Source organism: Lynx canadensis, chromosome B3, assembly GCF_007474595.2.
Source record: "Lynx canadensis isolate LIC74 chromosome B3, mLynCan4.pri.v2, whole genome shotgun sequence".
Classification (NCBI taxonomy): Eukaryota; Metazoa; Chordata; class Mammalia; order Carnivora; family Felidae; genus Lynx; species Lynx canadensis.
The window spans coordinates 143894563-143918778 of NC_044308.2; the positions used below are offsets into that span (position 1 = coordinate 143894563).

Below are 24216 nucleotides of genomic sequence, written 5' to 3' on the forward strand. Positions count from 1 at the left end.
TCTAAAATAGAGAAGGTGCCACGGGTGAAAGCAAGGGCCCTACCTTTGGTCCAGCCAGAGCGAGGGGCTGCGTGGTGGGCAGCGGCACGGTGGGCGGCCTCTGTGGGGCCCGAGCCATGTCCTGGGGACAAGCAGGCACAGGTGAGCATCCTCTTAGCTCAGTACTGCTCTAACATGTCAGACCCTGCTTGGGATTCATTTCTCCCTAGAACTGATTAATAATGAACTGCATTTTTAATTTACTACATTGTTGAGACATCTGTCTGCGCTCATGCAGCCGATGCACGGGCAGTCCCTCGGAGATACAAGTCAGGCCCAGCAGCTGGCGATGGGATCTGGCTACAAGGTGTGAGGCAGGACCAGGGGGGCCACCTTGGCATGAGGGCAGCCTCTGTTCACCGAGGGCAGCATGTGGCACACGGGCATGGGGGCGGTGGGTCCCGAGGTTCTCGCAGGGTAGTATATGGTATGACACTGCTTACTTCTTGCTGCTCTGTGCTTGCAGCCACAGACACCGACGGGGACACCTCTGGCTTCGGGGCTTGTGTTTCCTGCTCTCCAGTGGAGCTGCTCTGTGAAAATAAAGGCAAAGAAACAGTGGGAAGGAGAGAACTGCAGAAGTCACACTCCGATTCCGTGGTCTGTGTTTAGAGAGTGTTCCACGGGGGACCCAAGGTCCCGGCCCCGGCTCTGGCTCCCATCTGACCCCACCTCACTCACAGCCAGCCTGCCTTCCCTGAGGACCACTGCCCATGGCATTCTAAGACCAGAGTGAGGACTGTGGGGTCTGTCAAGTCACAGCTGTTACCGAAGGCCAGAAGCTCCAAGCCTCCCCCTCCAACCAAAGCCCTTGCTCACATTCTCCCCACGGCCCTGTGTAAGGGGCAGAAACTGGAAACCACCAAGCCACTGTTGTCGTTCAGAAATGATTTCATCCGTACCTGGTATCGTTGAGATAAAGGAGTCAAATGTTTTTGACCTCATTTCAGGGATCAAGAAGAAATTGTGAGATCAATCGGGGTCTGTGGGCCTATGGCCAGAAGCAAGAATTTCCCTGAAAGCCTTATGACACGGGGAAGCAATGTTTTGTTCTAAGCACTCAAGATTCCCAAATTAATTTCAGTTTGAAATTGAAGCTAAAGCTTTGAATCTAATTTGAAGCTATTCTAAAACCACTTAAAAATGACCTCATTTGGGGGCCCCTGGGTGGCTCAGTCGGTGAAGCACCCAACTTCAGCTCAGGTCATGATCTCATGGTTCGTGAATTCAAGCCCTGCATCAGGCTCTGTGCTGACAACTGTCTCTCTCTCTCAAAAATAAATAAACATTAAAAAAATTTTTTTTTTAAATGACCTCATTTGGAGTGTTATTATTTCCTGATGAAAGGCTATTGCTATTTAAACAGACACACATAAACCATGCGTGTGTGCAGTGAGGGGGAGCGAGCGCTGGGACACAGAAGTAGCTGGGCTAGGTTCCTACAGGGGCAGTTTGCAGCTGTTACCCTGTGTTCCACACTGAAATCCCAATCAAGCAAATCAGAGAAACACTTTCCAAAAGTTGTAATTAACAAGGTTCCTGTAGAAGGAGCCAAATTCAGCTGGGAAGGTAGCACAGCACATAAACACCGCAGTTTGTGAATTTGTTAATTTCACAAGGGAAATGCTATACCAATTAGCTAATTATCAAAGCTACAACAGTAAGCAAATTTCTCCCATAAATACGGTATGTTACACGCGTTAGCGTTCCATCTCTCCATGAACGAGGAGCAAGAGAATATTAAGAAACCTGACTGGTTTCACTTGGTTGGTCCAAGGATGGGAATTAAGGGCAAGGAGTCATCCACGACTGAGGGCTGCTAGGGACACAGGGAGGACGTGGGGGCCAGCCTCAGCAGCGACTGCTGCTTCCCAAGAGGCTAGCAGAGAAGATGTGGGGGAGGCAGCGTCGTTGATGGTGACAGAAGCGAGGAACAGAACTGTCACTCCCCAACCAATGAAAACTTGCATAAAAATACAGTGATTCCATCACTGTGGCCAATCATTCTAATAGTTAACAACATGTTTAATAGGGAGAAAGCAGGGTAGAAGCTTCTAAAAGACGATTCTCAGGTCTGGAAACACCTCCTGACAAACCCAGACTCTGACCAAGGATGTGCTACTTAAACCACAGAGGTAAGGAGGGACTGAGACCAAACACGAAGACGGCAGGAGTGCTGACTCCCCGGACACGGTACCAAGATTACGGCCTCCATCTAGCTCCGTGACAAAACCTCCCGACTGGCTGTCTACAATGGCGCCGAGCTCGGGCTGAAGCCACATGCCCCAGGGATCGCTACTCTTGCTCTAATTCTGTGTCTAACGCCGCTCTCCTGGCCGCCTCCATCCCGTTAACAACGGCAGCCCTCGGGTTGCCGCGATGTGTCTAGCGCTCCAGCAGTGAGAGAGGCACGAGACTTACGAAGCAGGACGTTTCTGAAAGAACCGCCGTGTGAGGACCAGGTAAACCTATCTGCTGCTTAAAACTCAGGCCTTCAGGGAAGAGATGAGCATCACCAATTGACAAGAAACCATTCTGACAGGTGAACATGAGCAGGTGTGGGCCAGAGCAGCAGGACCCATGAAACCTACTTGATTCTGTAAGAACCGCTGCCAGGCACGGGCTGCTGGCCTTCACCAACCCGTGGGCGCAAGGCTGCTGGCGGACGGGCACCCGGCAGCCTTCCCGACGGCTCGACGCTTACGAGGGGGCGGGGCGGGGCCTGGCAGACGCCACCTCCGCCTGACGCCGAAAGCATCACGAAGCCTACACACTCGGGACGTCCACATCCCGTGCGGCATCCCTGCCACAATGTCCAACCCACGTCAAATCAGCCATCAGACAAATCCGGAGCGTAGGACACTCAGTGAGACGACTGGTACAGACACCACAAAAATACCAATGTTATAAAGGGTGGGGGTGGGGGTCGGGGTGGGGGAGAAACTGGGACACTGTTCCAGATCAAAGACTAAATGCGACTTAGGAGCTCTGCTTGGACCCTGACAAGGGGAGGCAAGCCAGCCGTAAAGGACACTCAGGGACAAGGGACATGTAAAACATGCGTGCTCTACTACAGCATCAGTGCAAAGGTCTCGTGCAGGACAATGACATTATGGTTGTGTTAGGAGAACATCCTTCATCTTAGGAAACAAACACTGGTGCGTTAGGAGAAAATGGCAGGGAGAGATACCTATGTGTTTACTATACTATTCTTTCAACTTGCCCGCAGGCTTAACGTTTTCTTAAAAAAAAAAAAATGCTGGGGCGCCTGGGTGGCGCAGTCGGTTAAGCGTCCGACTTCAGCCAGGTCACGATCTCGCGGTCCGTGAGTTCGAGCCCCGCGTCAGGCTCTGGGCTGATGGCTCGGAGCCTGGAGCCTGTTTCCGATTCTGTGTCTCCCTCTCTCTGCCCCTCCCCCGTTCATGCTCTGTCTCTCTCTGTCCCAAAAATAAATAAACGTTGAAAAAAAAAAAAAAAAAAAAAAAAAAAAAAAAAATGCTGGAAATCAATGAAAACGACGACATGCCATCAGAAGTCCCGTTAATGAGATTTGTTTTCGCTATTTTTACTTTCTGGCTTACTTCAAGGGTTGCTAGCAAGGGTCCATCCCTATCGTCTGGAGAGAAGCGGTAAAGGAGGCACTGGGTCCGCGGGCAGCGCACAAAGGGAGAGATGGGACTCACTCGGAGTGGCTCCCTCGGGCCGCCCCGCCTACCCGGTGCGGGTCGCTGAGCAGGGGCGGGCCACGGCAACGATTCTCCCCAACCACCCGTCCGCCCACCCCACGGGGGCCACCGGAGACCAAACCGGAGGGCCATACAGAAGTCACTGAAGTGGTAACGAGACTGGCTTAGTCTTCATTCGCGGCAGGCTGGGAATGTGTATTTAGAAACCCGCCTGAGGGGTGCCTGGGTGGCTTAGTAGGTTAAGTGAACGACTTTGGCTCAGGCCATGATCTCACGAGGATTCGAGCCCCTGTGCTGACAGCTCAGAGTCTGGCGCCTGCTTCGGATTCTGTGTCTCCCTCTCTCTCTGCCCCTCCCCCACTCGCGCTCTGTCTCCGTCTCAAAAATAAACATTAAAAAAAATTTTTTTTAATAAAAAAAATAAAAATAAAAACCCGTCTGAGATGCTCACCACACAGCCAGAAGCCAGTGCCGATTCTTCCCTGAAGATGCTGAGCACTTTCTTAGCTTCCACTTAAGTCTGGGGAAGCATCTCTGCGAACATTTCCGGTACCTTAAATGTCTCTAACCTCACCCATTTGACACCCTGGGTCACTCCTAGGTCAGCACGACAGAGAAAACTGTCAGGTGTCAATTTACTAGTGTGTTTGTGGCCCCACCGGTGGTCAGAGCATGTCCTACCAACTCTAACTTATCACAAATTCATTTGTCACTTTTTAGAATAACTACTTACTCTAAATGTCAGATCGTGTCCAAGAGGTGCAGTGTTGAAATACTCAAAAATAGAATCCTGAAAATCTGGAAGTTTCAATCCTATAAAAAAGAAACAGACTAGTCAAGGCAAATTTAAAAGACCATCTGTGCTCCCATGGGGAGACTCAGCACCATCAAGATGTCAATTCTCCTTAACCTAACGGATAAATCTGATGTGATTCTAGTTAAGTTCATTTGGAGAGTGTCTCAGAAGTCCTTAAAAAAAGGGGTTGGGGGAGGAGATGTACCAGATACTAAATCAGATTTACTGAAACCTCTTTCATCGCAATCCAGTGGTTCCTGCCAGTGAAGAGTGAACAGGGCAGGAAATCCAGAAACAGACTCAAGTGCCCATGGTGACCTCATGTGGTAAGAGTCACATACAAAATCAGTAGGGAGAGGAACTTCTCAATAACTGGTATTAGATGACCAGCCACAGGAAAAAGATAAAACTAAAAACTAGATCCACAACTCAAAATGCACATCAGAGTAAATTTCAAATGGACCAGTAATCCACATTTAAAAAATGAAACCTGTATACAAGTATTAGAAAATATGAGTGAATTATTTGAGTACCTGGGGACTCAGAAATATTCCCCTGTAACTGAAAAAAGGGAAAAAAATGACAAATGCGATGCACAAAAAAAATAAAAACAAAAAACAAAAAACAAAAAACCTTATGCTTGGTAAAAAATATAAGCAAAATAAAAATGACAAAAGACAAACTGGGAAAATATTTGCAACTTTCATCACAAACAAAAGGCTCTATATATTCTATCCTCCATCTACAAAAAGTTTCTAGAAAAAAAACTTACTCTGAATTTTAAAGTGAGCAAAAGATACAAATACATAAAAATCACAGAATAAGAAAATCTCAAGGCGCGTGGGTGGCCCAGGCAGTTAAGCGTCCAACCCTTGATTTCAGCTCAGGTCATGACCTTGCGCTTTGTGGGACTGAGCCCCGAGTTGGGCTCTGCGCTGACAGTGCAGAGCCTGCTTGGGATTCTCTCTCTCCTTCTCTCTCTGCCCCTCCCCTGCTCACAAGTAAACATTAAGGAAAAAAAGAAAAGAAACACAAATAGCCCTTAAACATACAAAAGGTGCTCAATCTTGCTCGTAAGAGGGACGCAAGCACAATCTGTATTCTAATGCTCCTTCCCACCTGTTCGCTGTGTGCTCACACTGTGTGCACGCGGCTGTGGGGCAGCAGCCGTTGCCTGCGCGCGGGCAGGGACACATGTGCACAAGCCTCTGGGGCGGCCGCCGTCACTGCCAGCATCAGCGCAAGCATGCTTACTCCTTAACCGGCACTCCCACTTCCAAAAATCTACCCCCACGTACCCCACAGGAACAGGACATGTTACCCACACACGGCTACTCCTTACAGCACCTGCTGTGACAGCGAGGGAACAGCCCGACCCCCGTCCATAGCCCCCAGCAGGGTGCGGTGCCGCCGGGACGGGACCGGGCCACCTCTCATGCCACGGCCCTACCCACTCACAGATCGGAGGCCCCAGCAGGCTGCCTCGTGTGATCAGGGGGACACGGATGGGTGACTCTACGTACACGTGTATTTGCTTTGCACTTCCAAGAGGAAACAGGAAGGATAAGCCACAAACTCTGGTTACCTTCAAGAAAGGCATATTTGAACATACGCTACCTCAAAATACTGGCTTCAAAATCATGTTAAGTGCTTTCTTTATATAACTAAAAACTATTAAATCTAAAATAAAACCATGCTGTTAAAAAAAAAACTTATATTTAAATACTTCAGAAGCTTATAATTTACCAGTATCTGCTCTAAATTTTTCTTCCATCTTTTTCTTCAAAATTTCCATTTCTTCTAATAATTCTCTATTTTTGGCTTCGGAATCCTTTAGTTTACTAAAACAAAAAATAAAAAATAGAAGGCTTTAAGTACCCTGAGAACAGATATCTACACGTTGATTCAGTGAGTGTCAAAATGTGAGGGCAGGGGTTAATTTCCAGCGCCTGGGAAAGTGCCGGAACATGGCAGGCTCCCCGCTGCGAACGGAAACACAAATCCACTCTTGGCATGGGTGAGTCCGCTGAGCATGTTACAGAGATTACAGATATTTCAGAATTATAAACAGACATGGATTTTCAAAATCATGGTTAATGAAGGTGTATCTGGAGGCCCTCGTGGAGTTTCCGACCCTCCCAGTCTCTTTCCAAATGAGTCCTTTGTCTTCCGAGGACACGCCACCCAGATTACTCAGCCATCAGACCTCCAAACGTCGTTCCCACAACCAGCGAGACGGCGGGCGGCACGAGGCCGCGACCACCGCCTGAGCACAGCTGCGGGGGGTGGGGCGGGCCTTGGTTCCTAGGCTTTCCTGCAGGGACAGAGCAGTCAGGCCGCTGCAGTGACCTGGCCAGGAGGCGAGCGGTGCAGTCCAGCAGCTGAGTGGGGGTTCTGCGCCGAATTAGCAGGTGATGCTGGCTGACCTACACCTCTCTGCATCTCGCTGTCCTCATCTGTAAAATGGGGCTCAAGAGTGCTGGCCTCCTGGGAACACCGTGACAGTCACGTGATTAATAGGATCAACCTCTTACAGGGAGAGCGTACCTAAACGGTAGCCATCGCTACTCTTACTCTTTTAGCCCCAAACTAACAAGATGTGTGACTCGGTAATCCCATCAGTGACCCTGTTCGTGACATCCAGGTCCCCACCTTCCACATCAACAGCTACTACAGGTAGGGCGGCCTGGGTTTTACGACAGAGCAGTTCACGACCATCTCCTGGGCATGTAAGCCTGCCAGCAGCGGCCTCTCATCAAACATTCACTGAATTTACTGTTGTGTAAAAATGGTGTTTGAGGGTCAGAAAAAAGTTTTGAGATAGGCATACCATCTTCAACCTGTATTTACAATATTAGTTTTAGGTTAAAAGGGAAAACTCGAAGTTGATGAAACAAACAGCACTTAGGGAACAAGCAGGCCAGAACTGTCCCTCAGACGTGTGGCCGTGTCTTGTCACCCAGCACAGGGAGGACCAGCATCTGCCTCTTACACACACAGATGTTGGCACTTCAAAACCGCAGACTCCCATCGCTTCACTGCTTCCTGAGAAAATAAGCACAGCCCTCCGATGCGCGCAGGGCATTTGCACATCCACCCCATCGATTCTCACTGAGCACCTACTAGGGGCCAGAAACGGTCCACCGTGCAAAGCTCCTTCCAGTCAACTGATGTCACAGAGCAGGGGTGTGCCCAAGGTCACATAGTCCCCTATCGAGTCAGAACACAGTACCAGGTACCTTTCAAAGGAGAGATTCGCGTCTTTGACTTTCCTCAGCTCCTCTTGAACAAGCTGTTTGGCCCGGATCTCCGCCTCAAGAGCAGATTGCAACTCTAGCCGTGCAGACATGTCTAGCTTCTGACTACGGCGCACTTTCCAAAGGGGGTCCTGGAGACAATGGTTCAGATATTAAAGATATACATATATATATATATTTTAATTTTTTAACATTTATCTATTTTTGAAAGACAGGAATAGTGCAAGCAGGGGAGGGGCAGAGGGCAATGGAGACACAGAATCTGAAGGTTCCAGCCTCTGAGCTGTCAGCACAGAGCCTGATGTGGAGCTCGAATCCATAAACTGTGAGATCATGACCTAAGATGAAGTCAGCTTAACTAACTGAACCACCCAAGCGCTCTAAGATATAATTTATTGACTTTATTTATTTATTTATTGAGAGAGAGAACATGTGTGTGCATGTGAGCCGGGGAGAAGAGAGAGAAGGAGACAGAGGGTCTGAAGCAGGCTCTACGCTGAAAGATAGCCTGATGCGGGCTCAAACTCATGAACCGTGAGATCATGACCTGAGCTGATGCTTAACTGAGTCACCCAGGCACTCATAAAGATACATATGTTTCTACATTTTTTTTAACATTTATTCATTTTTGAGAGACAGAGAGAAAGAGCATGAACAGGGATGGGGCAGAGAGAGGAAGACAGAATCCAAAGCAGGCTCCAGGCTCTGAGCTGTCGGCACAGAGCCTGATGTGGGGCTCGAACTCACGAACCGTGAGACCATAACCTGAGCCACCCAGGTGCCCCTTTAAAGGTATATTTTTAAGATATTTACTTGTTTAAAAAAATGTTGACACATAATTCATCTTCTTCTAATCTTAAACTTTTATTATCACGTTTAAATATTAACTTAATTAACTTAAATATTAATTTGATAATATTAGATATCATCAAAGTCCATCAGACCCAATTTCAGTCTGGGCTTTTTATGACTTTTATTCTTTATTAGAGATCTTCAAAAGAATGAGCTGCAGCTTAAAAAATTTTTTTTTAAAGAATAAAACTCAACCAGGAGTGCAATTTCTATTTGGGCCCGTTAGACTCTCTTACAAACGTATGATATATTGTGGGGGTCTCCGTTATCTTACTCTTCCTTTATCTTGAAACATCTCCTATTTCACTATCCGAGCAATTACGTCGTTACTCATCAATCATCCCTGCCCACAACGGAAGCCTGAAGTGGCAGGAAGAGCAAGGATGGAGGGCTCAGCAGGGTGAGGTTAACAGTGACCGAGACCAGCTGGGTGGCAGCGTGCTCCCCTTCTCCCACCGAGATGCTGCCCGTGTTCCATCCGCTCTCGAGAGGGACAGAAGGAATCTGGAGATTCCGCTTTATTAGACTTTTTTAAAAGCTTTCAGTCCACACAGCTGAGAATTTTTCGTTTTCCGTCCATAAAGAGAAGAAAAGGGAACTGACTAGGGGTTTGCAGGGACAGAGAAACGGGCGCTTTATCGGACGCCAACGACTGTGATGAACCCAGTGAATGTCAGAAGCCCGAGTCTTCAGATGACCATGGCCCACACGGATTTCCTCAAGAATCAACGAGTGAACAATACACTTCTACGGACAGGAAGGAAATACACTTTCATCAGTCAGTCCTTCAACAGGAAGGACTGTTCACACAGAATTCTGCAACGAGAATCTCAATCATCCCATTTTGCTAAAAGGACCTAGAGCTATATTCTTTCATCTTTCATAAGGTTTATGCTCTAGGTTTATTTAATGCAGTTCACAAGCGCGAGTACACCCGTAGATATGACTGGAAGAGAAAACGCAGAAATGAAAAAAACTTGATCGTTTGAACTGGTACTTCTAAATCTAAAATCAAAAAATGAATATGTTCTCCAATTACAGAGCGAAGAACACAGGTGTATTCTTCGACAAGATGGTATATGTGCCAGGTGCTCAGGTGACAGGATGAGGAGTAATGACATTCGACATAACAACACCCCTTTGGGGCAAACAGATCTTCAAACCAGCAAAACAGGGAATAAAAATCTGGGTTTGTGAAGTTCTAACTAAAACGCTAATGAAACAGTTCCCCTACACCTTTATTGTTACTAGTGTTCGTCACTTACAGAATAACTTACACACACATATTGTAAGAAAGGCAGACAGAAGGAGGGACACATGGGGCTGCGCCCAGAAGTGAGCCTGGGTGGAGACGGCTCGCCAAACTCTGGGCACTCGAAACACACGGACCACTGACTGGGGGGGTGGGGGGGGGGGGGCGGGGTGGGAGCGAGAGAATGGACAAAACCCATCTCCTTGAGGGCAGGAGCCCATCGCGCGAACTGCGGTCCCTCCACAGAGTGGCTGTGGTCTCCCAGTAGTTCAGACAGCGGCGCTCTGCACCTGGGGGGCGTCCCTGGCCACACGGAGGCCCGCATCACCCGAGTTACTTGCCCGGCACTGAGTTTCTACACTCGTGTTCAAGGTAAAGCCACTGGGGAGTCCCATCATCATAAAAAGACACGGTTCAGAACAAAGCCTACCAGTGCTCTCGACCCCAGACTGGAGCTCCTCAGTGTCTCGAGCTCTTCGGTCATCTTGGAAGCAAGAGCCTGAAGGTAACCTCGGGCGTCTTTCTCGTCACTGACCCTAGAGGAGGACCATAGAGACCCAGTGAGAGGAGCCGAAAACGAGGACAGGTTCCCGCCCCCCGTGGGACAAAGTGACATAGCGTCCCATCAGCCGGAGCGGTCGCCCACGACCAACGAACGGCTCCGCTAGCAAGGGCCACCCCAGTCCCTCTCTGCCGTGTTGCGCGGGGGCCCGGCCTCCCTTTCGCTAGAATGTGTGGGGTGTGCCAGCCTGACCCACGCCTCCAGGGACCTGGTGCACTTTCTCCACCTATAGTCCAATGTGAAGAACACCGGACAGAAGTGCGGCCCCTCGACAGCGGCGATTCGGGAGAGGGCGGCGGGTCCGTGCCGAGGCCTCGGGGCAGCGGCGCGGGTGGAGGGAGCGCGAGCAGTGTGGCAGGGCTGGGGAAGGGTGGGCGGGCACACGTACCACTGAATGATCTCTGCGATCTGGGCTTCCCAGTGGGCCACCGACTCCTTCTTGGCCGCCAGGTCCTGTAGTTCATCCTCCAGCTGTCTATTTTGAGCTGTGAGTTTATCCACAAAGGAACAAAGCTGAAATTAAACAATTGTACCACATAACTCGTTATTTGGTGTCCTTTAAACGTGACCTTAGCGTTATTAAAGCTACACGTTCTTTGGAAGATTTTGAAAGTTTTCTTAAATCGTTGTGAGATTTTGCTCCAAACTTCATCTCAGATACGGACTTTTCAAATGTATCTAACTTTGGTCACATTTCAACCCAAATCTGAGCAGACAAATGACAAGAGCAGGGGATTTCAGGAAATTAGCAGCTTCTAACCCAATGGAAACGTGTTACTTCACGTAGGAAGCAAGCTGCGTAAACCACCCGACTCCCAGGACCCGCGACCGGGAACTAGAGCCCCGAGCGGTGGCATGGACTAGATTACCCGCTCGTTCTCAGCTGTCAGCTTCTTGTTTTCCTCAAACAGCATCGCCCTTTCGCGCTCGTATTTGTCTCTTATCGTGCCGACTGCTTCCTCCATTTCGGCGTGCCTGGGAAGGTGCGAGAGCGGCGGTTCAGAAGCTCCGTGAGCCAATCCTCTCGGTGGCGGGGGCACAAGCCCGCGCTCACAGCACCGAAGGGCGCATGAAAACCTACCGTTCTCGCTTCGACTTTTCCAATTTGTCTTTCAGCATGAGAACTTCCTTCTGCAGGGCCAGCTGGTGGCTTTCCGAATCGTGTACCTCCTTTTTCACATTTTTTACTTCCAGCACATGGGAGGCCTCACGCCTGACCAACTCCTCTTCATAGAACAGGACTTTCTTCTCAAGTTCAGATTTGATTTTGGAAATCTCCTGCTGATGTTCTAAGGTGGCCCCCGGGCCCCGGCCTCCTTGCTTCATCTGAAGAGAAAGGTAAAATAAATTACAGGTCCCTGTCCTGTCTTCCCCTCGAGGGCCACACGGCCCTCCACCCACACCCTGTGCGGGCACCCGTACACGCGGCTTCTTCTGTCCCCTCTCCACCAATGGCAGACACTGCGCCCGACGCAGCTGGCCACGGTCGCGAGGTCCTTCTAACAACCGTCAGGCAGATTTGAGGGGCTGACAGCACCTACCTTGCACAAGGGACGTGCCCAGATCTGCCCAGGACCCCGGAAGCTCTGTCTACACCCTGACACAATCGGTCCCCAAAGCCTCCTCACAGTTTGTTCATTCGGGCAACTATGTGTCAGGCACCTTTGTGGTTAAGAGGGTCACATCGAGGTCCCTGCTCTTGTGGGGCAGACAGGGAAAGACCGACGGCCAAGCAGCAAATGAGCAACGAGACACCGACACAGGGCAACGCGGTGAAGCGTGGGGGTGTGGTGCCCAGCGGACAGTTAAAGGAGCCGTTGACGCGGGGACACGTGAAGTGCCACATCAGGCGGAAGGTTCTTCAGCACGGTGACAAACAGCAAGGTGAATGCAGTGAGCTGGGCGGGAAACGCTGGGAGGGGCTCTGTCAGGGCCCGAGTCACTCGGAGCTGCTGGGGGCACTGAGGACAGGACACGCCCTGGTTGCCGCGGGGGGCGGGGGGGGGGGGGGGGGACTGTCAGCACCGGCGGCGACGAGCAGACTCAGGCACGAGCGGGCAGAAGTCCAGGCCCCGGGACTGCCGCCCACAGGCCTAGACGGCAGCAAGGACGATGGAGGGAAACAGGCCCGCCCGGGGTACATGCTGGGGAGAGAGCGGGCCTATCGTCTCCACCGGCAGATGAGGAAACTCAGGCTCAGAAAGGGGACTCGTGCCCCTGAGGTCACGCCAGGCTAACAAAGAGCCCCCCCCTCCCCCACCTCCTCACCCCTGTTCTGGCCCCTGGCACCTCTCTGCTCGCTCGCTCGCTCACTCCCTCCCGAGGTGCCTGGCTGCCCTTGGCCCCGGGCCACTGGCCTGTCTTCAACTTCAGTGGCAGGACACGGGCTTTAAGGAACTTTTTCAGAAATGGTCTCACTGAATACACAGCAGGTGTCAGGTGTCAGTTTACCAGGACTTACGAGACACTGCCTGACACTTTAAGGAAGGAAAACAGCGAAGGAACTCAGGTTCTAAACGGAAAGAAGGCTGTCACTAAGGCACGTTTGTGACCTGTCACCTCTCCACACCCCGTCCTTCCGGACAAGCCCACCGTGCGGGAGGACTCCCAGCACGACAGTTAGGAAGGAGGACGGGCGGGTCTCCTACAGGTACTACCTTGAGGGCCTCGAGCTCACTCTCCACTTGCTTGGAGAAGTTCTCGCTGTGCTCGCGAAGCTTGCGCTCCCGGGAGGCCTCGGCGACGGTGTCCTCCAGGCGGGCTTCCAGCTGCAAGAGGGGCACAGTGTTCACCAGCACGAAGCCGGCCCTGCCCTGGGGCTCTCTGCGGACGGCCCTGAGGGCCTGTCGCTCCTACCTCCGCACCCGATCCCAGGCCCAGTTAACGGCGGAGAAAGACACTTTAAGGCTCGTCTGGAACAGCTGGTTAGTAATAAACCAAGTTTAAATTCTAATGTAAACCAACAACTTGGCATATAGTTTCCGGACAGGAGACGGACTGGTGACACAGGCAATTGGGATGTCTGCAGATCACAAATCCATCTATCGGCTGGTGAAGGTCACGCGCACGTGCCCAAGCAGGGAGCAGCGGAAAGGACCCCCTGCACCTCGGCCGGCTGAGTGCCCTCTCCCTTTACTTTAAAGCAGATCTCAGATGCTGCAGTGACCTGCCCGGAGTGTGGACACTAATGCTTCGCTAGGGGTTCCACTGATGCTATAGCTACAAATGCATCTGGGTTGCAAAATAAACGGAAAAAAAACAAGTAGGTGTTTTGAGACCGACTGACAAAGAGCATGTACTTATAGAGCATCCGATTTTTTACCAAGCAAGTTGTAACAGAATTCAATCCTAAGGGCTGCTTAAAATATGTCACTCGTTAATGGAAGAGCATTTGGAGTGTCTAGGGCAGCCAACTAGTTCTCAAAGCAGCATCCTGGGGCCCTTTCTAAAAAAGGCCCTTCTTTTTCTAATTATCTGGGTTTTCTTCAAATACTTTATCCAAAACAGCGTAACACAACAGAACGAATGCAGAAATAGTTTATCAAGCCAGTTATTAAAGAAAAGCACAAAAATGTAAAAATGCCATTCTTCTCACCAGATGGGGGAAGGGAGTTACTTTTCACAAAAACCGTCAGTTAACACGTAACGGGTTTACTGTTAAACTGAAAAAAGTGTTTTAATCTCTAACCTGGTAAGTATGAGGAGCTGTAACCACCACAAACGAAAGCTCTTTGGGGGCCTTGACGGTTCTTAAGAGCATGATGTAGTCCCGAAACCAAAGTTTCAGAGCCACTGGGCTGACTGGGGGCGCCAGGCTGAGCCTGGTCGTCCTCCTGGCCACCCCTTATGGACGTAGGACTCGTATTCACGTAGGCTGTGCTGTGCCCGCTACGTCCCGACACGTTTACGTTCTGTTTGTTAGGCAGAAATACCCTCTATTTGCTTTAAAAGGGAATTTTTATGTTTTATTTTTTATTTTTTTTATTTTTTTTTTTTCAACGTTTATTTTATTTTTGGGACAGAGAGAGGCAGAGCATGAACGGGGGAGGGGCAGAGAGAGAGGGAGACACAGAATCGGAAACAGGCTCCAGGCTCTGAGCCATCAGCCCAGAGCCTGACGCAGGGCTCGAACTCACGGACCACGAGATCGTGACCTGGCTGAAGTTGGACGCTTAACCGACTGCACCACCCAGGCACCCCTAAAAGGGAATTTTTAAAAACTAATGCCCTAAGAAACGTCTTTTAATAATTTCACCAATAGGTATCGGGGGCTGAGAAGTACAAAGGAAATACTTGGCAGGTCAACTTACTTGGCTTCTCATAAAATTTAAGATCCGTTTTAAAGTAACTCATGTAATTTAGCCCACGTTCTTGAAGGCGTTCTAGTAGCAGCATACAAAAGCCCGAACAGTACAATCCCCGAAATGGCTACGAAGCTACCTCTTTCCTCAACTTCTCCGACTTGCGGATTTCCTGCCGCATGGAGTCGATCTTCTGCATGGCTACCTCTACCTCTTCCTCTTTGTCCCGCAGCTGCCGGGATGCCTTTTGCTTCTGGGAGCGGAGTTCTGCCATGCGCTCGTTCAGCTCGGAGAACTCCTGCAGGGCCAGCTTGCGTTGCTGGTGGGCGTCTTTGAGCTCTCTGGCCTGGGACTTCAATCGCTCGGAAGCTTCAATCAGTTGCTGAACAGAAAGAATGACAGAGGTTTTACGTTTGCTCCGCAGAGACGCGGAAGGCTGGCCGTTCAATCCTCTCCAGCAAATGCTGCTTACAGGCCACGGCCGAGAGCCAAGGGCTCACCTCTGTGAAAAAGCCCTTTGCTAGGCCCCAGCACAGCTACGAGCAGCCTGGAAGAAGACCCACCTGAGCAGAGGTGCTAAGATCGAACTCACTCCGGGAAAGACCCCCAATTACGCGGCGACCAGAAGCCCGAGCTCTGCCAGCCAGCCGGAAGGCCTGCTCACAGCACAGGCTCACGTGTTTCAACCTCTCCCCTATGCCGTCCACAAGGCCATAAAGGTGGACGGAGCGTGAATGTGGTCACCAACCCAGTTATTGAAACAGCAGAACTGGGAAAGAACACGTTACGTACAAAAAAGCTTAAAGAACCACATAAAAACGACGGTTGGACAGCTAGCCCCTCATGAGAGTGAGGTTATGGTGGCCCCTCTGGCTGCACCCGTGGCCTCACCTTCCCGCAGCCAATTTGTCTACGACTGGGTGGCACAGTCACGGTGGCACCTATTGGTCTGATATCGGAAGTAGCTGGATCTGGGGGGAAGGGGGGACTCCACCAGGGCCGGGCCGGGCTCAGTGAGCTGCTGAGCCTACACTAGAGCACCGAGGAGTCTCCTGTCCCCTGTGCACTTCTCGACAAAGCGCCGTGGTTAGGACACCACGACAGACTGAACAATCTGGGTCTGAAATCCTGCACGTTTTAGAGAACACATAGCAAACTGCAGGTTTAATGACTTAAGTGTATAAACGAATGTACTTTAGAAAACAATCCTGGTATGAATACACTACCGACTGAACATACAATCTGATATATTTTACTGAAAATCAAATTTATAAAGGGGTTTTGGGGGGAATCACCCAAATTTTAACAAACGGTTTCTTTTGCAAGGCCCTGTCATACAAAGAGCCCCTGCTGAAAGAAGGGGAGGAGGCCGCTGGAAGGGGGAGGACTCTGGCACTGGATACCAGCGTGTGAACCCAGCTGGGTCAGCTGCTGTGGGGACGCGGGGACCCTCAGGCCCTGGGCATCGCCGGGTCCTGGTGCACAGCCCGCCCAGCAGGCCTGTGGCGAGGACCGATGCGGTGACCGGTGCTGAGGCCGCCCACTTCACGGCCAGCCACCCGGCAGGCTGCGTGGTCGGCGGCACGGCATGACCCTGAGGCAGTCTGGCCCCTCGTGGACTGCACGCAACACAGCCCAGGGCGCAGACGAGGGCCGAGGAGGGCTCAGACCCCCACACAACTTCAAGGTCACAACTGCACATCGCTGAAACCTGTCTCACGTGAAATCACCCCCAACTACCTTGTGAAAATCCTCCTTTTCCTGCCGCACCACGCGGTACTGCTTCTCCAGGCCTTTCAGCCGCTGTGTGGAATCCTCGTGCTCCTGGCGAAGGGTCACCGTGTCCTCCAGCTGTCGCTCGAGCCTACTGGAGTCTGAACAGAAGAGAAAATAAACCGCGTTCCCTTACAGGAAAAATTCATGTCAGCTGACTTCCTGATAGTGAATTCGTTAAGGATTCTTCACCCGCTTTATCGCTTAGTAACCTTCTTGCTTTCTCACACATGGAAGAGTCACGTATGCAGCCACCCGCGTGGACTGACGGGGTAATCGCTCTCCCCTGGGGACCGGGGACCGCGTGAGCCCGTGTGCGCGGGCACAGGGCAACCGAGGTGCGCAGTAAGGCTTATCATGGGCTCACTCGGGGCCCCTCTCAGCACCAGGATGCTGGGGTTCCAGAGAGAAAATGGAGGGCTGAGGATTAAGACTCGAAAGCGATTTGAATCCTCAGGAAACTGTGATAATCTAGGAGCCTCAGAGGACAGACGGTGACGACGGAGCCAGCCCCTAAAATACTGCAAACGGCAGGCACAGCCACTGAGGACGCTTCGGGGAAAAATACGCTGTGGCACTGGTGCCTCAGGGCCACCAAGGGGAGAATGAGACAGAGAAACGTAAACATTTCTGAGACTTTACGGGTAAAATGCTGAGAAGTGATTCTGGCTGCAACTGTAAAAGTCTCTCATTTGTGGGCCAAGCAAGTTGGAGAGAGAACGTCAGGTGAACGGACGGAAAGAAACGGGAGACCTGTCAACAGGTTACAGAAGCCAACGCTGTTCTCCTTTTCCACCCTGCGAAAAGGACTCTGAAAATCTTCTTGGACGGGATTAATGCCCAAGAACACAGAGGAAGCAGCCTCTTTAAGACACCTACCTGCTATTTTATTCTTCAGACGCTCTATCTCCTCATTTAGCTTTTTGATTTCCTTATCGCGGGCTGAGCCGCCCAGGGCCCGGGTGGAGCCGTGCAGGGACTGCACCGTCTGGGTGGACTCTACGGCAGGGAGACAGGCGTGAGGGAAGGGGACAGGGTGAGCGGGACGCGGGCGCGAGCGGGGGGGGGGGGGGGGACGGAGTGAGCAGAGGGGGACGGGGGCGCAAGCGGGGGGACGGAGTGAGCGGAGGGGGACGGGGTGAGCAGAGGGGGATGGGGTGAGTGGAGGGGGGTGGGATGAGTGGAAGGGAGACGGGGGGGGGACGGGGGGCGCGAGCGGGAGGACGGAGTGAGCGGAGGGGGGTGGATGAGTGGAAGGGAGACGGGGGCGCGAGCGGGGGGACGGGGCGAGCGGAGGCCGGCGCTCACCTTGCAGCTTCCTGCTCAGCTCCAGCTTCTCCTGCTCCAGCCTCCGGATCCTCCTCTCGTACGCTTCCACCTGCAGGCTGTTCTCCAGGTCCCGCTGCACGCCCTCGTCTTTGCTCAGCGTGTTGGACTGCATTATGCTCTTTAGGGAGCCTCGGTCAGAAAAGCAGCTGCAAAGAAAGCAACGGGGTTTCCGATCCACGGAGCGTACAGCGACTTCTTCGGCATCTGGAGACTCGCGGGGGCCCAAGAGAAGTCTTTTGAACAGGCAGACGAAGGCCCGTGGCCAGACCGTCGTGGATGGAGCCAACATTCAGAAGGGAGACCTCCTTACAGCAAGTGATGGGATGACGGGGGGGGGGGGGGGGGGGTGGCGGACAAGGCCGTGCCCTCAGAAGGGGTCAAGGAAAAGGCCTCTGCCAAGGAGGCAAGCGTACTTTCTGCGTCATCGCTTACGCGCGCCCAGAAACGCCACAGGAGACATCCGTGTGAGGAGCTGGGCGCGGGGGCCTCGCCGAGCCCTCGCTGGACGGCCCTGGGCACTCCTGCCGCCGAGGGCTTCCTGAGCAGTCTGAGGACAGGGCTCGCCTTCCCCTGCAGACTCGACGGCCGCTAGCACTCGGGGCGGCACGGCCACTCGCCAGAGCCAGTCCGCAGCCTGCACGCACCCAGACTGAGACCCGAAGTGGTTCTCTCCCTCAAAACCAGGCCACCAGTTACTTAGTTCCTCCCGCTTTTAACACGACAGTGATGCCAGGGAGCCTTCTCCGAGTCCTGCCGCCCGAAGTGCAGCAAAGGTACCGGGCACACGTGTATGCAAGGGCCTGGCCAGCGTTTCTCAAAGGTGGCCCGAGAACGCAGTGCCAGCACCACGGGGTCTGTCCCAGGACGGCGGCCCTGGGCCTGACCGCAAACTGGAGCCTTGGCGGGTGGGCCTGGGACCTGCAGGTTTAACAAGCGCCCACTGAGTTGGAACGGATCAGAAAAATCCAGAACCTCTGCATGAGGGATTAAGAGGTCATCACGCCTCCCAGATCTAAGACCCCTTCCTGCGGGCTACAAGGCGTCTGCCGTCACTCTGGCTGAAGTGCTGTTGAGCCCTGGCACCTTACACCAGGAGAGTTTCTGCGGGCTTGAGCAGAAACCGTCCTCTCCGGAAGGACTTCCCGTCCACTGAGGTATGAGCCGCTAGAAGGCCACGTAGCCCTCCTTCAGGCGCTTCGAGGTTCCGTCTGTTTCATTTTGCCCTCCCTCCCCTCCCCTCCTGGCCCAGTTTCCTGTTCAAAGCAGGTACAACTCTCAGGCAACAACTTGGCAAAGAGGCCCATTCAAGACAGAGGCCGACAGGTACAGTCACCGCGGCGCTCAGGGCTGGAGCCCTCCCGGCTCTCCAGACTGCCAGCCTGTCTGGGACCGTGCTCCAGCCCCCCGGGGGGAGCTACAGAGCTGTAATAAGATCCTCACAGAAGCTAGCACGGTGCCGTAACGAAAGCTGGGCCTGACCGGGAGCCCCTGAAAGTCTACCGGAATGAATCCTGACAACACTGACGGCCTGTAAGTCAGAAGTCAGCTGACCGCACCTCCCATGAGCTAAGAATGGGTTTCACATTGTTAAAAAAAAAAAGACGACTACCTGACAGAGACCACCCTTTGTGGAGAAGCCGGCCGACCCTGCTACAGGTCACTGTGTGTTTTCATCAGGTGTCTTTTTTCAAGGACAAACCTGCCCACAGCTCCCTGGGGCGCGGCTGTCCCAGGGCTGACGCAGCACCCACCCGCCCGGAGCTCGCCCATCAACTGCCATCTCGCCCAAGGGAAGCCTCCGCCTGGGGAACCACAGAGCTGGACCCACCTTTCCGTTGTAAATGTAAAGCCGATGAATGGCAAATGGAGCCCAGAGAAGCCTGTGTGAGAACCAGGAGGTAATATTTCCTGCATGAGAACACATACAACAACATGAAATCCATGTTCGAACAAAGGGAAAGAACATTAGCAACGGGTGAAACTGCGTGCACTAGAGAGAATCACGTGGCCTTCTAGGACACCGAGCCCAGCGTCCCCGCGAGGGGGCACAGCACTGGCAGACTTGTATTTTCAGTCCTGGCTGTGCCCACGATGCAGTTAAGAGAACAAACACACTGCTTCAGAGGACGGTTAATGACCCAGGCCACACTCGGATGGCACCCTGGTGCCACACTCCTCGGCCCTGAGCAGAGGCGAGCTGGCGGGCGCTGGCGCAGCCCCGGGAGGGTTGTGAGGCAGAGGCTGGGGGCTCTCAGGCTCTTGGGAGAAACAGAGGCCAACGGCAGAGGTAGGCTTGGAACCCAAGGTAGATGGGTTTATTTTAGATTTATCTTCGATTAGGTTTATTTATTTTAGATTAATGTGTTACAGACTCTGGTTTTCAGTGTCAGGATCCTTCTTTATTAAACATGAAACCAAAGTTATACTTTATCTGGGAAATGTCATTGTAGAAATAGTTTCTTTGCAGTCTAAGAAAACCCTTTCCACGATGACACTACTTTTCTCTGTCTTTTCTCCAGGAGGTCTACGGTTCAGCTCTTCAGTCAGAGAAATTCCCTAGGGAGTGATCAAGACTTTTCTTCTACTTGGTCAAACCTCACTTCTTCTATCCCCAAAACAAGTCCCCTGTATGGACTTAAACGGCTGGATTTGAGGAGATCGAAATAGCCTTAGAGCCTCTGAGCAAAGACAAGACGGTGCCGGCTCACGCACCAGAGGCCGTCGGACCAGCCCCGCACCGGACGGCCCCAGAGCCAGGGCCCAATCTGGAGGATCCACGACGTCAGGCGTCAGTGGGAGGACTCAGAAGCCACACACAGTCTTGGCTGCTCCCAAAGCCCGGCCGTGTAAAGAAACACACGTGCAGACACAGAACCATGACGGCCGGAGCGCTAGGTGCTCATGCGGGGGGACCAGAGTCCCAGGGGCTCCAAGTCCGCCGTGGGGCTGCAGGCCGAGCCCCTCGCCAGCTCAGGGCCTCGAAGTCTGCAAGTGGTGACAGGGCTGAGGTGAAGCTCCAGGACGGTAACATCTCCGACACTGCTGAGTGCCATGAAAATACAGCGTAAGTGTTTCTGGTGAGTCTAAAGGAGAACAGCCATTTAACTCCATTTTACTCAAGCGGAGTACAGGCGGACCTCGGAAAAATATTGGGCGTGGTTCCAGACACCACAATAAAGTATCACAACAGAGCGAGTCAAGTGTATTTTTGGTTTCCCAGTGTATGTGAAAGTTTCCACTATGCTATAGTCTACTGAGTGTGCAACAGCATTATGTCTGAACAAATAAATTTCATAACTTAATTTAAAAACAGAGGGGGCACCTGAGTGGCTCAGCTGGTTAAGCGTCCAACTTCAGCTCAGGTCATGATCTCACAGCTCGTGAGCTTGAGCCCCGCATCGGGCTCTGTGACGACAGCTCGGAGCCTGGAGTCTGCTTTGGATTCTGTGTCTCCCTCTCTCTTTGCTCCTCCCCTACTGGTGCTCTGTCTGTGTGTGTGTGTGTGTGTGTCTCTCAAAAATAAATAAACATTAAAACAAGTTAAAAACAAAATAGTTTACTGGGGGAAGGAGGGGAGCACCTGGGTGGCTCAGTCAGTGAAGCACCTGACTCTTGATTTCAGCCCGCGTCATGATCTCACCGTTGTGGGATGGGGTCCTACGCCAGGCTCCACGCAGAGCACGGAGCCTGGGATTCTCTCTCCCCGCTCCTCCCCAACTTGTGCACTCACACACACACTCTCTCTCAAAATAAATAAATGAACTTAAACAGAAACAGTGCTAAGAGATGCTAACCATCATCTGAGCTTTCAGCAAGTCATAAGCACTGACCACAGATCGCTGCAACAAATGCAGTAATAATGAAAAAGTTTGGAATACTGTGACAATCACCAAAACGTGACACGGGAGATGAAGTAAGCAAATACTGTTGGAAAAATGGCACCAGAAGACTTGCTGGGGGCAGGCTTGCCACGAGTCTTTAATCTGTAAAAACCCAGTATCTGCAAAGCACAATGAAAGGAGGTGGCTGTGGTCTCTGTGTTTTAAAGGGGACATTACTACCAAGCTGAAGGCTGGAATAAAAGGTGTATTTTCTGGAAACACAACGCCACACTTTTAAAAAGAACCAACACGGCTCTAAGATCCTGCTGACAATCCACACCCTCCAACAGACCACTGCTGGCTTCAGACCCGCCGGGACGCCACGGGGACGGAGGTGCTCGTTCACACTTACGGTGTTTCTCAGCACGTCGTCGTCCACGTCGAAGTTGGAGGTGTCAGAAGGACTGCTCACATCAGGAATATAAGGTGCTTCCAGGTTTCGTATATTTTCCCAATTCAGACCTTCAAAGAACGCATGCTTTTTGAAGTCTTCTATCCCATTCTGGCCCAGCCGGCGCTCTCTGCTGCAGATGAGTCTTTGGATGAGGTCTTTGGCTTCTTCAGACACATCCGTGACGTGGGACGGAAACTGAAATCGCTCCTGGGGGGCAAGCGGCCGGTGGACATGAGATGAAAACTTATTCAGAAAAACCCAAGATGTACAGACATCACAGGAAACAAAACAGAGTCAACAGTCCTTTCTAATTTCACGGTAGCTAAATGCAAACCAAAGCTAACGACATTTGATTCTAATGAGAAAATCCTTAGTCGTGCTGGTTACTCGTTACCATGTTACATGTAAATTAACGATAAATTTTCACCCATCAAAGTGGCAAAGGGCGCCGACCACACGCTGTGGCGGAACCGGCTGGCACGGAGCTCTTCCGCAGTGCGTCTGCCAGCATCTGGCGCAAGTCTACTCCTAAGATTTTGTTCTACAGAAAAGCGTCGTGCGCTGGACAGAAGGATGACGAAACACCTGGTCGTATGTGACGTGATGCCATTCGCTCAGACGCGGCCCCACAAACACACCCCCAGCACGGCAGCGGGCCCGAGCGCTGAGGCCCAGGCCCCACCCCTATCATCCAGAAAGAGGGAGGGCAGGAAGGCTACCGAAGATCAGACCGGCGGGCGCACAGGAAGCGCCGGACCAGGCCCCACAGGGGCACGTGCTCCTTGCCAGCAGGCTCTTTAGAATCCACGGAGTCCTGTTCGGTACCGTGACGGCATTTATCGCCAAGACGCGGAGGGGGTGATTTCCGCCGTCTACGCTATGCACTTTTGTGCTGTTTTTCTGGTAAGGCTGAGCTAACTTCCAAGTGAAAACAATCATCTCTATTCTGGGAAAGTGTCTTTAAAAACCATGGCTTGCCCTGATTGGGAGTTACATGGCAGACCACCCACCACGTTAGTGTTCACGGGCCCCCAACACAAAGAGTTGCTGGGGGACGGGGCTGGGGACCGGTCAGCAGAGAGAAGCTCACTTGGGGGGTGCGGGTGACAGACTGGGGAAGGAGGCGGTGAGCACACGGCCACAGGGTGGGAGCGGCATGAGGACACACGTGACTAAGGGAAACAGGTGACAAAACAGGAAGTGGAAGAGCAATGGGAAAACGAACAAGAAATGAAGGCGAGGCCGACGGGAGGCAAGGTCAAGGGGGGGAAAGGCACAGCTGGACAGGGAAAAGGAAGCCGGGTCAAGGAGGTGGAAGAGTGCTACGCACAGGCGCCTGGCCTGGTCCGGACAAGTAATCTCCGGGAAGCAGACTCGAGAAGAGCAGCTGTGGTCACACTGATGAATCCAGACCCACAGGTGGAAGAGCCCAACGGGCCCCCGCCCCCCGCCACCCCGAGGCCACACCCGGCACAGCCCCGCGGAGGCCCGCCTCTCCGGGCCCTGCCCCGAACACCGCCACTCCAGCGCGAAGCTCTCTCTCTCTCCCCCCACGCCCACACCTCCCGTGCGGGCAGCTTGTGCCGACTCCACCCGCAAACCTCTGCTCCTGTCCGGAGGCCAGCAGCCTGCTCCAACCCTATCGTCTCCTCCCCAAAGACGCGGACAGCTTCCCAGCAGCCCTCCCGCCTCCGGGCCCCTGCCTCGGGACTCGAACAAACAGGACGTGGAGATGCGACATCTTACTTCGTGGTTCATGATCTTTCCGTAGGTCTCCACGAGGGACTCTGCGTAGAAGGGCGTCTCCCCATACAGCATCTCGTACATGCAGACGCCCAGAGACCACCAGTCACACTCGGGGCCGTACTTGCCCATGCCGTCCTCCATGGCCTGCAGGATCTCCGGCGAGATGTAGTCAGGAGTGCCCACGGCCACAGAGGACTGGACCTTGAAGGAGAGGGGGTGTTGGAGGGAAATCCTGGGGCAGCTCCGATTCCAAATTCCCAACTACTCCCTCTAAAACACTGATAGCAAATGATGAAATAATCGTGGAATAAAACTAGCACACGAGCATGATTTGAAACCCTAGTAATT

The 24216-nt window shown here is 52.4% G+C and overlaps 1 protein-coding gene across 1 annotated transcript in view; it reads right to left on the bottom strand.

Annotated features, from left to right (window-relative positions):
• Nucleotides 1–24216, bottom strand: part of CDC42BPB (CDC42 binding protein kinase beta) — a 105215-nt gene that overhangs the window by 20244 nt on the left and 60755 nt on the right. The window contains 17 exon segments of the mRNA XM_030320051.1: nt 44–121; nt 483–572; nt 4459–4538; nt 6268–6362; nt 7761–7909; nt 10313–10418; nt 10833–10957; nt 11314–11419; nt 11526–11770; nt 13102–13212; nt 14885–15127; nt 16486–16619; nt 17398–17517; nt 17827–17993; nt 19676–19755; nt 22081–22329; nt 23869–24069. Of these exon segments, the coding sequence (XP_030175911.1) occupies nt 44–121; nt 483–572; nt 4459–4538; nt 6268–6362; nt 7761–7909; nt 10313–10418; nt 10833–10957; nt 11314–11419; nt 11526–11770; nt 13102–13212; nt 14885–15127; nt 16486–16619; nt 17398–17517; nt 17827–17993; nt 19676–19755; nt 22081–22329; nt 23869–24069 (2379 nt within the window).